This window comes from Sapajus apella, unplaced genomic scaffold (genome assembly GCF_009761245.1).
Source record: "Sapajus apella isolate SASKATOON/1434 unplaced genomic scaffold, GSC_monkey_1.0 scaffold84, whole genome shotgun sequence".
NCBI classification, from domain to species: domain Eukaryota; kingdom Metazoa; phylum Chordata; class Mammalia; order Primates; family Cebidae; genus Sapajus; species Sapajus apella.
This window is the reverse complement of record NW_022437024.1, coordinates 9,214,445-9,227,718: the sequence shown is the minus strand read 5'-3', so window position 1 is coordinate 9,227,718 and position 13,274 is coordinate 9,214,445. Positions and strand designations below refer to the sequence as shown.

The 13,274-nt window shown below is 33.0% G+C and overlaps 1 protein-coding gene across 1 annotated transcript in view; it reads right to left on the bottom strand.

Moving 5' to 3' along the window:
• Positions 1-1,172: 1,172 nt before the first annotated feature.
• The window catches only part of LOC116533783 (putative solute carrier organic anion transporter family member 1B7), a 62,785-nt gene continuing 50,683 nt past the window's right edge, over positions 1,173-13,274 (bottom strand). Inside the window, 2 exon segments of the mRNA XM_032253653.1 lie at positions 1,173-1,224; positions 1,226-1,369. Coding sequence (XP_032109544.1) covers positions 1,173-1,224; positions 1,226-1,369 — 196 coding nt within the window.

Genomic DNA, 13,274 nt, shown 5'->3' with positions numbered 1-13,274 from the left:
CAATAGAGACTTAACAACAATACAAATCAATAAAATAGAAAGCTGATTTTATGAGAAGATAAACAAAATTGACAAACCATTAGCAAGATTAACCAAGAAAAAAGAGAGAAGAGTCAAATAAATAAAATCAGAGATAAAAAAGGAGGCATTATACCTGATACAACAGAAATACAAAAGATCATAAGAAACCACTATGAACAATTAATTATATGCCAACAATATGAAAAATCTAGGAGAAATGGGTAAGTTCCTAATCACAAAAACCTACCAAGGATGAGGCAGGTTGGGAGAGAACTGAGAGATAAAAGACTACATATTGGGTACAGTATATACTGCTTGGGTGACAGGTACATGAAAATCTCAGAAATCACCACTAAAGAAATCATGCATGTAACCAAAAGTGCCTGTAACGCAAAAACTGTTGAAATATACGCAATTTATTAAACCTGCCAAGATATTAAAAAATGTTAAAAATATGAATCAACAAATAATGAGTAATGAGTTTTGATGCAGTAATAAAGTCTTCCATTAAAAGAAATTCCAGGACATAATGGCTTCTTGCTGAATTCTATAAAATATTTTTAAAGAACTAATACAGTTTTCCACAACCTATTCCCAAATATTGAAAGGGAAATAACTCTTTCAAATATATTATATGAAATCATAATTAAACTGATTCTACAACCATGTAAAGACATAGCAGCAACACAAGTACTTCAGGCCAATATCCCTGATGAACTTAAATGAAGAAATTGTCAACAAAATGCTAGTTTTAAAAAAGGTTTCAGGCTTTTCCTTTTATTCAGGCTATTACTCAATCTTATCTTTTTACCTCCACTTATATTCTAGTCATTGGTTTCATTAAGAGTTACAATTACCTGAGTAAGTACTTTTTCTTCTGTTATGTACTAACCATGCCTCTCACTTTAAATTTTTATGAATCATATATTCTAAACTACAAATGCATAGCTATGTCCTAACAATGACTACTCCTATTTTTATAGTTTGTTTCATTATAAATTCATAGGGTTATTCATTGTTCCATCATAAGTGAAGAATGTGGGAGTTCTCAGTGAAAAGACCCAGATGCACAAAAATAACGTTACTGAATCAGTACATTAGTTGGAAACAGCAGCAAAATTGTTTATTTACTTTCCTGTTAATTACACGCTTTACTGTTCTTCAGCAGAAGATACAAAATGTTCACTGTTATCTAAGAATTCTGTTTGCTTCATCCATTAGTTTTCTTTCATTTTCTAATGCTTTGGTATCCTTTCCATGGAATTTTTTCTTTACAACAAAAATAAATACAACAAGTAGAACAAGTGTTGGAAACACCAGGGCTGCTGTCAAGTTGAAGTGGACGCTTCTGTGAAAAGAGGATAAGGAAAATATATTATAATTTTAAATTGTGTAAAATATCTTACATTTTTTTCTCCCCAGTATGCAGATCTTAAAGTAATAATAATAAAAAAGAAGTCATACATAGAAATATTCACATGCAATTCTATTTATCCTTTTCATTGGAGCATAAGAAGTTTTCCTATTTTTTAAAAAATATGAAGCTACAGAAACTAGGCTCCAGCAGTCTCTAGCCTTCCTCTGGGTGGGAAAAAAATACTGTATACAACCCCAGACCCCTCAAGTCATCTCACTCTACCTAAAGGCAGGAGAGAGAAACTGAGAAACAAGTTTGAAGTTCACAATCCAGAAGTACAGGCTCACTAAAAGATTGAGACCTTATCATAGAAGTATAGAATGCTACTTTTCTCCAGCACCTTACACCACATTAATAAACACTTATATACAGCAGTTCCTTTTACTCAATACATTTTATCTGGCTGTCAAGAAAAAATTGCAAGACTCATACTAACAGGCCATAAACACCGTCTGAAAAGAATAAGACTTAAAACCAGAACCAGGTATATAAGGGATGTTAGAATTATCAAAATGAAAATTTAAAACAACTATTATTAATTTGCTAATGGATCTAAGGAATAATGTAGGCAGCATGGAAGAACAGATGAGCAATGTAAGCGGGGAGATAAAAATTCTAAGAACTAAAAAAAAAAAAAACACTAAAGAATAAATAATGCTGTAATAGATAAGACAGATAACTTACTTTTTAAATTATTAGATAGAACACAGCTGAGGAAACAATCTCTAAATTTAAGTATATCCCAATACAAAGCTTCAAAATTAAAAAGCAAAGTAAAATAAGACCAGAATGGGGAAAGAAACAGAATAGCCAAGAACTTTGTGATGACTACGTGTGTACAATGGGAATACTTTAAGGAAAGAAAGAAAAGAACAAAAGAAATATTTGAAATAATAAGCACTGAAAATTTTTCTTGAATAAATGTCAGACACTAAACGACAGACCCAGCAAGCTCAGAAAACACCAAGAAGGATAAATGCCAGAAAAACTATGCATAGGTTTATTATTTTCAGACTGTAGAAAAGCAAAGATGAAGAAAATGTCCTGTAAGAAGCCAGAATAAAACAAAACAAAACAAAACAAAACCTTATGTATAAGAGGGGCAAAAGATTACATCAGACTTCTCTTCAGAAACCATGCACTCAAGAAGAGAGTGGAGTGAAATATTTAAAGTGTTAAGAGAAAAACATCTCCAACTTAAAATTCTGTACTCTGTGCAATTATCTTTCAAAAGTGAAGTAGAAATAAAGACATTGTCACACAAACAGAAACTGAGGGACTGTTTTGCCAGTATACCTGTCTTTCAAGAAATGTTAAAAGAAGTTTGTTAGAGAGAAGAAAAAGGACATAGGTCAGAAACTTGGATATACATAAAGAAGAAGGAATATCAGAGAAGAAATCAGTTAAGGTCAAATAAAAACATTTTTATCTAAATTGATTTGATAGAAAACAATTTGTTCAAAATAACAATGGCAACAATGTGTTTAATAGTATTTAATTTACATGCTTATTTATATGTTTATGTATGCTTACAGATAACTGGAGTGAATGACATCAATGACACAATGGATAGGAAGGAAGAATTAGGGTTATTTTGGTATTATTAGGTACTCTTATTATCTGTGAAGTTATAAAGTGTTATTTAAATGTAAATTGGATTTGTTCTAAATGTATATTGCAAACTCTAAGAAAACACTGAATGTCTTAATTAAAATTACACAACTAATAAACTAAGAAATAAGAGAAAATAAAATTATATAAAACACTCAATTAAAATACAACAAGACAAAAAGTGGAAGACAAAAGTAGGATCAAAGAACAAGGGCAGCAAATAGAAAATAGTGAAAAAATATGGTTAATAGTCATTCAATTACATTAGTAATCACTTTTAATGTCAATGATCAAAATGCATCAATTAAAAGAACAATACTAGCAGGGCATAGTGGTTGATGTCTGTAATCCAAGAACTTTGGGAGGTCAAGGAAGGAAGACTGTATGAGGCCAGGAATTTGAGACCAGACTGGGCAACAAACTCAGACCCCATCCCTACAATAATTCAAGTATTAGGCATGGTGGTGCACGCCTGAGGTCCCAGCTACATGGGAGGCTGAGGCAAGAGGATTCTTTGTGCCCAGCAGGTTGAGGCTGCAATAAGCCAGTGCTCTCCAGCCAGGGTGGCAGAGTGAGACGCTGTCTCAAAAAATTAATAATAAGATTGTTGGCAGATTACAATAAAGAACCAAACTATATAGTTCTTAAAAAATTCACTTTAATTATGAGGACATATAGATTAAAAATAATTAGATTGAGGAATTAATGCTAATGTTAATCAAAAGAAACTGGAGGTTACTATATTAATTTAAAACAGAGCAGATTTCAAAGCAAGAAAATTGATCAAGGATTTAAAAAAAGGCCTTACATAATAACAAGGGATCCATTCTCTTATTGTCCCTTAAAAAACATAACAATTCTTAATACGGAAGATTGTAAGAATAGAGTGTCAAAATATGTTAGGAAAAAATAATAAAACTACAAAGAGAAATGAAGTAAGTCCTCACTTAACATCGTCAACAGGTTTTTGGAAATGAGTAAATTTAAGTGAAATTTGATATTGTATAATGAAACCAATTTTACTACTGATAATTAGTATAAACAAGAGTAAAGTTTCTATGGCATACGGTATATTGTTTTGCTTAATGTCAGTTTCTAGGAACCTATCAACAATGTTAGGCAGAGATTTAGTGTAGATGAATCCACAATTATGTTTGGAGACTTCAAAATGCTTCTATCAGAAATGGACAGATCTAGCAGGCAAAAATCAGTAAGGACATAGTTTAACTCAATGACACTATCAATCAACAGCATGTAATGAACATCTGTAGACTCCTCCATCAAACTGCAACAGACTATACAATCTTCCCAATCTCATATATATTATTCATCAAGATAGACCACATTCTGGGCTATAAAACATATCTTACAAAATTTAAAAGAATAGAAATCATACAATGTCTTTTCTCAGAACACAATGGAATTAAACTAGAAATAAATAACAGAAAGATAACTGGAAAATCTCAATATATGTGAAGATTCAGCAATATACTTTTAAGAAACATAGGAGGCAAGGTGAAATCTTATGAAAAATTTAAAAATAATTTGAACAACGTGAAAATAAAATTATAATATTAAAAGCTATGGGATGCCACAAAAGCAGGCTTAGAGAAAAATTTATAGCATTAATGCATATATTTAAAATGAAGAAATATCTGAAATCTATGACCTAATCTTTTACCTTAACAACATAGCAAAAGAAGAGTAAGTTAAATTCAAAGTAAGAAGAAGAAAAGAAATAATAAAAAGTAGAGCACATATCAGTGAAATTTAAAACAGGACATGAACAGAGAAAATCAACAAAAACTAAAGCTATTCCTCTGGGAAAAAAGTTGTAAAATTGATGAGCCCCTTACCAAGCTGAGATAAAAAGGTAAACACATCTTACTAATATGAGAATTAAAAGATGGAACATCACTGTAGATCCCATTGACCTCAAAAGGATAAAAAAAGGAATAGCATGAACAGCACTATGCCCCCAATTTTAATAACCTGAATGAAATGGACCAATTCCTTGACATATACAATCTTTGTAAATTCACACAAGAAGAAATAGATCATCCAAATAGGCCTATGTATGTTAAAGAAATGAATTAATAATTAATAAACCTTCTAAAATGGAAGTCACCAAACCAAGATGGGCTCATGGGTGAGTCCTATCAAAAACTCATGTAAGAATTTATACCAATTCAATGTAATCTTCTTCAGAGGATAGAGGCAGCAGGAATACTTCCTGTCTCACTCCATGAGGTCAGCATTATTCTAACACCCAAAGCAGACAAACTTATTACAAAAAAAAAAAAAAAAAAAGAAAGCTACAGAGCAATACATCTACAAATATAGGAAAATTCTCAAAAATAGCTAATTGAATCCAACATTGTATAAAAAATTATATGCAACAACAAAGTGAAATGTACCACAGGTTTACAAGACTGTTTCAACATTCAAAACCAAATTATATAATTCCTTATATTAGCAGACTAAAGAAGAAAAAAATCACATGATCACATCAGAAAATGCAGAAATACATTTGACAAAAGCAAACACACTTTCATGACTAAACTCTCATTAAATTAGGAATAGAGAACTTTATCAACCTGATTAAAAAAAAAATCTCCTGAAATGCTACACTTATCATACTTAACAGTAAAGATCTCAAAGTTTTTCTGCCAAGGTCAGGAACAAGGCAAAGATGTTGCCTCCCACCACTGATTTTCAACATGGTACCAAAAATGCTAGCTGATGCAATAAAAAAAAAATAAAATGAAAAGGGAATGAAATGTATACAGGTTGAGAGGAATATAGAGGTCGAAATGTATTCTGCTACCAAAATCCTAGCTAATGTGATTTTTAAAAAAATGAAAAGGGAATCAAACGAATACAGGTTGAAAGGAAGAAATAAAACTATCTTTGTTTACATATATGTAGAAACTCGCAAATAATAGAAAACTCCTGAAACTAATAAACGATTATAGTAAGGATGCAGGATACAAGATAAAATGAAAAGTTTTCCTATATGTCATCAATGAATAAGAGGAATTTGAAATTAAAAACACATTATCATTTACATTGGCACTCCTGAATATGAAACATTAGATAAAAGTTTAATAATATATATATAAAAGCTGCATGCAGAACACTATAAAACTCTGATTAAATAAATCAAAGAACTAAAGAGTGAAGTGATATTACATGTTCATGTACAGTATAGAAAAACTCAATATTGTCAAGATGTCAGTTCATCCCAACTTGATACACAGATTCAATGCAATCCCTATCAAAATCTTTATTAGTTATTTTGTGAGTACTGATGAACTAACTCTAAAGTTTATACGAAGAGGTAAAAGATACTGAATAGCAAAGACAGTACTCAAGGAGAAGAACAAAATAATAGTATTGATACTATCTGACCTCAAGACATTACAAAGCTACAGTAATCACAACAGTGTAATTTTGGTAAAATAATATTCAAATATATCGGTGGAAAGAACAAATAGCCCAGAAATAGACCCACTTGAATATAGTCAACTGATCTTTAATAAAGAACAAAGGCAATACAATGGACAAAGGGTTAATATTTTCAACAAATGGTGCTGGAATAACTAAATATCCACATTCAAAATAATGAATTTACGATTTACAAAAATTAACTCAAAATGAATCATTAACCAAAATGTAAAATGTAAAACTATTAAACTCCTAATAGTAACACGGGAGGTAACACAGGAGAAAACAATCTAGGATTTGTTTATGACTTTTTAGATGCAACGCACAATTTATTAAAGAAATCATTGATAATCAGGGCTTAGTTAAAATTAAAACTTTCTGAATAGAAGAGTTATCCAGGTAGGTATCTCAGGTTTGCAAGACTGGTTCAACATTCAAATATCAATTACATAATACATTATACTAATAAACTAAATAAGATAAGCAATCACATAGTTACATTAATAGGAGGTTAAGGTAGGAGGATTGCTTAAGCCCAGGAGTTCAAGGCTACCGTGAGCTAAGAAGATACCACTGCACTCCTGTTTGGGCAACAGAGCGAGATCCATTTCTGAAACAAACAAACAAACAAACAAACAAACAAACAAACAAATTCGTCTCTGAGTAAGTGAGAAACATACTGTCAAGACGACAAAATGAGAGTCAGAGGATACAAACTGGGAGAAAATATTCACAAAAGACATTCAAATAAATGTTTTCTAAAATATACAAAAAACTCTTAAAACTGAATAATAGAAAAAAACCCAGTTAAAAAATGGGCCAATCCAAAAAATATAGAGGTGGCAAATAAGCATATAAGAAGATGCTTCATATATCATCAAGGAAATGCATATTTAAACAACAATGAGATACCACTACATACTGTTTAGAATGGCCAAAATTCAGAAAACTAAACATTAAATGTGGATAAGGAAGTGGAGCAATAGAAACTCTCATTCACTGTTGGTGAAAATGCAAAATTATACTGCCACTTTTAAAGCCAGTATCTGACATTTTAAAATACAAATTACATATTTTACCATATGATCAACTAATTGCACTTTGGTGTTGATCCAAAGGAGTTGAAACCTGTATCTACACAAAAACCTGCACACAGACATCTATAGAACTTTTATTTATAATTGCCAAAGCTTGGAAGCTCTCAAGATGTCCTTCAATAGACAAATGTATAAACTGTGGTATTATCTTTTTATTATCTAGATAATATTTTATTATCTAGATATTATAATTTTATAATTATAATTATAATTATATAATTTATAATTATTATTTTATTATCTAGATATTATCTAGATAATATTTTATTATCTAGATAAATTATTACCAAAAAAAAAACCTATCAAGCAAATATCTAGAGGAAACTTAAATGTATATTACTGAGTTAAAGAAGCTAGTCTGAAAAGGCTGCATAATCTATGATTCCAACTACATGATCCAAAACAGATGAAACTATGAAAGAAGTGAAAAGACTAGTGGTTTCCAGGGATTAGAGGGAAAGGAGAGATGAATCGGCAGAGCACAGAGGATTTTTAGGGCAGCAAGACTACTTTTTATGATAGTGTAATGGTGGATTATGTATCATTATACATTCATTGCAAACGCTTTGAAAATTCCACAACAAAAGTGCAACCTGATGTGAACTATGGATCATGAGTGATAAAGATGTTTCAATATGGGTTGTCAATTGTAACAACTGTACCACCCTGATGGGAGATGTTGGTAAATGCACAAGGCTATGCAGGTGTGGGAAGAGGCAGGATATGAGACATCTCTGTGCTTTCTCCTCAATTTTACTGTGATTCTAAAACTTCTAAAAGATAAAGTCCATTAATAAACATAAAATAATCATTTAACGTTTTGTGTATTAACTGGCAAATAACAGCTCTTTTAAAAAATTCCACTTTAAACAATCCAGAAGTGAACACAGGTGACTAAAATAAAAGTAAAAAGGGTCATGTGTGAGCAACAATATACCAGGACAGTTGTAAAGAGGGATGGTTATTTCCAAGTGGCTAGAGTGGTGCAAACTTTTGAAGAAAGGGTGTATGAGTGAAGCCTGAAGCATGCACTGGATATTAGAAGCCTAACACTTGCATCAACTGGCTATAAAGTCAAGGTATTGGTAGAGCTGCATTTTTTTCATTTTATTATTTACTTATTTATGAAATGGAGTCTCACGCTGTTGCCCAAGCTAGAGTACAGTGGCAGGATCTCAGCTTACTACTACATCCACCGCCCAGGTTCCAGCTATTTTCCTACCTCGGCCTCCTGAGTAGCTGGGATTACAGGCGCCTGCCACTGTGCCCGGCTAATTTTCATATTTTTTAGTAGAGACAGGGTCTCACCATCCTTTTCCACTTCCAGTGGTGACCTACATTCCTTGGCTTCTGGGCCCTTTCCTTCAACTTCAAAAGCAGCAACAATACACATAGCCTTTCTCATATCACATCCTCTGACCTCTTCTGCTGCTTCCCAGTTACCTACATACATACATATATACATATATATATATGTATATATATGTGCATGCGCAATACACATTACACACACACACATACACATACACACATTTCTTTTTAGTTTTGCCTTAACCTTCACTAAAGGCAAAGGAACTATTACGGTTTTTAAAAGAAATTGTTTTAGGGGTCTTTTTATACTGAAACTAAAGTAACTAAAGTAATGCTATCCCAAAATGTTGTTAATGCTTGGACTTGGTGGTCATTGCTTTGAGGAGAATCTGAGGAGGATCTTGCCAGTTGTCCTTAAAATGAGTTATGATTCCAATAGAAAATAAACACTTTCTTAAAATAATGTCATTAATGTAACTTTAGTAAATGTTGCTTTTTTATTTCTTTCCATACTTTTATTCATAAAGTCTACCATTTAGGAAGACATTTTGTATAATAAGGACTTAAAGTTAGGAGAATGTGGGGTAGTGACTGCTGCTTTACTAGAAATCCACAAAAAGCTGGAACATGACTTGTTGGGAATGTTCAATGGTGAATTTACACAGTAAGTAGGAGAAAGTTCATTTCGTAAATTTGACCGAGGGAGTTTTCTCCAAGTATTTAACCTTAACTAAGAAACATCCTCCACTTTCCATAAATAACAGCATCCTCCACATATTCTGCAGGCTTTCCTTTTTTTACATAAAAATATATCATGAATAGTGTTCATATTAGAATGTAAACATCTTTTTCCTTCTTTTTTTAAGAACTCAGAATATTCATTTACTTGCATGTATCATTATTTATTTAATTGATACCTTATCAATTAATATTTACATTGTTTTTAGTATTTTTGGAATATAGCTAGCTACAGGATAAATTCTTAGAAGTACTGCCACTGGCTCAGAGTCACTTATTTTGCCAACACAATCTGTAATCAATATATTTGTTGACAATCTAGGTGACTTTTAATTGCAATTCTGTAATTGTCAAAGAATGAAAAAGTGATATTCAGCTTTTGATATGTTTCATAACCTCTAGTGACTTTTTTGGGAAAATGTTTATTCCTTTAATTGTTCTTATACTTTATAGAAATTTTAGTTTTACAGAAAAACTGTAAAGAAAGTATGGAGAGATCCTTGACCAACATATTCAGTGTCTACCATCATTAGCCCCTTGTATTAGTACAGCACATTTCTTCCCAATGATGAAAAAATACTGATACATTATTAAGTTCATATTTTACATTAGAGCTCACTTTTGAATGTTGTAAATTTCTATAGGTCTTGCAAATGCATAATATTAAAATCCAATGTTATAATCTCATATAGAATAGTCTTGTTAGCCTAAAAAATGTCGTGTCAGACCTATTCATCCCTGACTTCTCCCCACTGAGACCCAAGAAACAACTGCTCTTTTCAGTGCCCAATTGTTTTGCCTTCTCTACAAAGTCATACAGTTAAAATTTTATAACCCGAAGCTTTTGTAGATGGCCTTTTAAAAATCTACACATTTAAGTTTTTTCTTTGTTTTTGTAGATTGATAGCTTATTTTTTAAAACATTGTTTAATGTGGTTTGGATTTGTGCCTCTGCCCAAATCTCATGTTGAATTGGAGGAGGGGCCCGATGAGAGGTGACTGGATTATGGGGGTGGATTTCCTCCTTTCTAGTGTCAAGATATTGAGTGAGGTATGAGATCTAATGTTTAGAAGTGTGTGGTACTTCCACCTTTGCTCTCTCTTTCTCTCTCTTTCCTGTTGCCATGAGAAGACATGTCGTTTCCCCTTTGTCTTCTACCATCATTGTAAGTTTCCTGCAGCCTCCCAGTCATGCTGCCTCTAAAGCCTGTTGAATTTTGAATCAATTAATCCTGTTTTCTTCATAATTTAGCCAGTCTCAGGTAGTTCTTTATAGCATTATGAGACTGGACCAATACATTGATGACTAATATTCCATTGTATGAATGTACCACAGTTCAGTTATTTGTTTACCTATTGAAAGACATCTTAAATACTTCCACTTTTTTACATTCAAATGCCAGTTTTCGTGTGGACATGTTTCCAACTAATTTAGGTAAATATCTGGGAGCATGCTTGCTTAATCATACAATAAATCTATCTTTAGCTTTGTAAGAAACTTCATCTTCTAACATGGCTGTACCATATTACATTACCACTAATAATAAAAGAAATTCCTGTTGTCCTATTCTTGTCAGCATTTGGTGTTGTTTTTGTTAATTTTTAAGAGATTTTTACATACATAGAACATTTGCCTATGGTCTGTGTCTGACTTATAAATTATTATAATTTATATTTTGTTGTTGAACTACACTTAAAGTAAGTTTTGGTGATGTAGTTTTAAAAAATTTTTTATTTATTCCTTTTCTTTATCTTCTTTGTTTTAATATTTATTTTAGTTTCAGAGGCACATGTGGCTCTTTGTATATAGGTAAATTGCATGCTACACAGGTTTTGTGTACAGACTTATTGTCACCCAGGTAATAATCATAGTCACTTACAGGTAGCTTTGTATCATCACACTCCTCTCACCCTCCACCCACAGGTAGACACTCCACCCATTGTCTCTTGTTCCCTTCTTTTTCTCCATGTATACTCAAGGTTTAGCTCCCACTTAAAAAGGAGAATATGTGGTATTTGATTTTCTGTTCCATAGGTTCACTTAGGATTCAACATCACTAATTATTAGAGAAATACAAATCAAACTACGATGAGATACCATTTCACGCCAGTTAGAATGGCTATTGTTAACAAGCAAAATAATGACAGATACTGACAGTGTGGTGAAGAAAAGGGAACATTTACTTATACATTACTGGTGGGATTGTAAATTAGTTCTGCCATTGTAGAAAGCACTCTGGTGATATATGAGAGAATGTAAAACAATATTACCATTCAGCCTGTTAATCATATTATTGGGTATAAATGTTTGGGTTTTATTGCTTTGGCAATAAAAATCCTTCTACCATTTTTTAAAAATTATCATTTGGGGCATTTGGGTCACATTTAGTGTTATGGTTTGGTTGTATCTCCACCCAAATCTCATCTTAGTTCCCATCATCTCCAAGTGTTGTGGACAAGATCCAGTGAGAGGTAATTGAATTATGGGGGTAATTATCTCCAAATTGTTCTTATGACAGTGAGTTCTCATGAGATCTGATAGTTTTATAAGGGGCTTTTCTCTCCCTTTGCTTGGCACTTATTGCGGCTGCCATGTGAAAAAGGACATGTTTGCTTCCCCCCATGCTATAACTGTAAGTTTCCTGAGGCCTCCCTAGCCCTGCAGAACTGCTAGTCAATTAAACCTCTTTCCTTTATAAATTATTCAATTTTGAGTATGTCTTTATTAGCAACATGAGAATGGACTACTAGCGTAAAAAGATACTGGATAAGGGGGCACTGCTATAAAGATAACCACAAATATGGAAGCAACTTTGGAATTTGGTAACCGGCAGAGGTTGGAACTGACTGAAGGGCTCAGAAGAACCTAGAGACTTGGAGGGCTCAAAAAACAGGAAGATGTGGGAAAGTTTGAAACTTCCAAGAGACTTCCAAGAGACTTTGAACAAATTGCTGATAGTGATGTGGATGATAAAGTCCAGGCTGAGGTAGTCTCAGATGGAGATGAGGAACTTGTTGGGAACTGGAGTAAAGGTCACTCTTGTTATGCAAAGGGTTGGGTGACATTTTGCCACTACCGTAGAAATCTGTGGAACTGTAAGCTTGAGAAAGATGATTTAGGTATCTGGTGGAAGAAATTTCTATGTGGCAAAGTGTTCAAACAGAAGCAGGGCCTAAAAGTTTGAAAAATTTGCACCCTGATGATGCAGTGGAAAAGAAAAACCTATATTCTGGGGAGAAATTCAAGTCAGCTGCAGAAATTTCCATAGGTAATGAGAAGCCAAATGTTAATTGCCAAGATAATGGGGAAAATGTCTCCAGGGCATGTTAGAGAACTTTGCGGCAGCCCCTCCCATCACAAGCCAGGAGACCTAAGAGGAAGGACTGGTTTTGAGGGCTGGGCTCCAGGACCCCTGCTGTGTGTAGCCTAGGAACTTGGTGCTACAGGTCCCAGCCACTCCAGACATTTTTATAAGAGGCCATGGTACAGCTTGGGCCATGGCTTTAGAGGTGGCAAGCCCCAGTCCTTGACAGCTTCCATGTGGTGTTGAGCCTGTAGATGCACAGAAGTCAAGAATTGATTTTTGGGAACCTCCCTCTAGATTTCAAATCATGTATGGAACTGCCTAGAT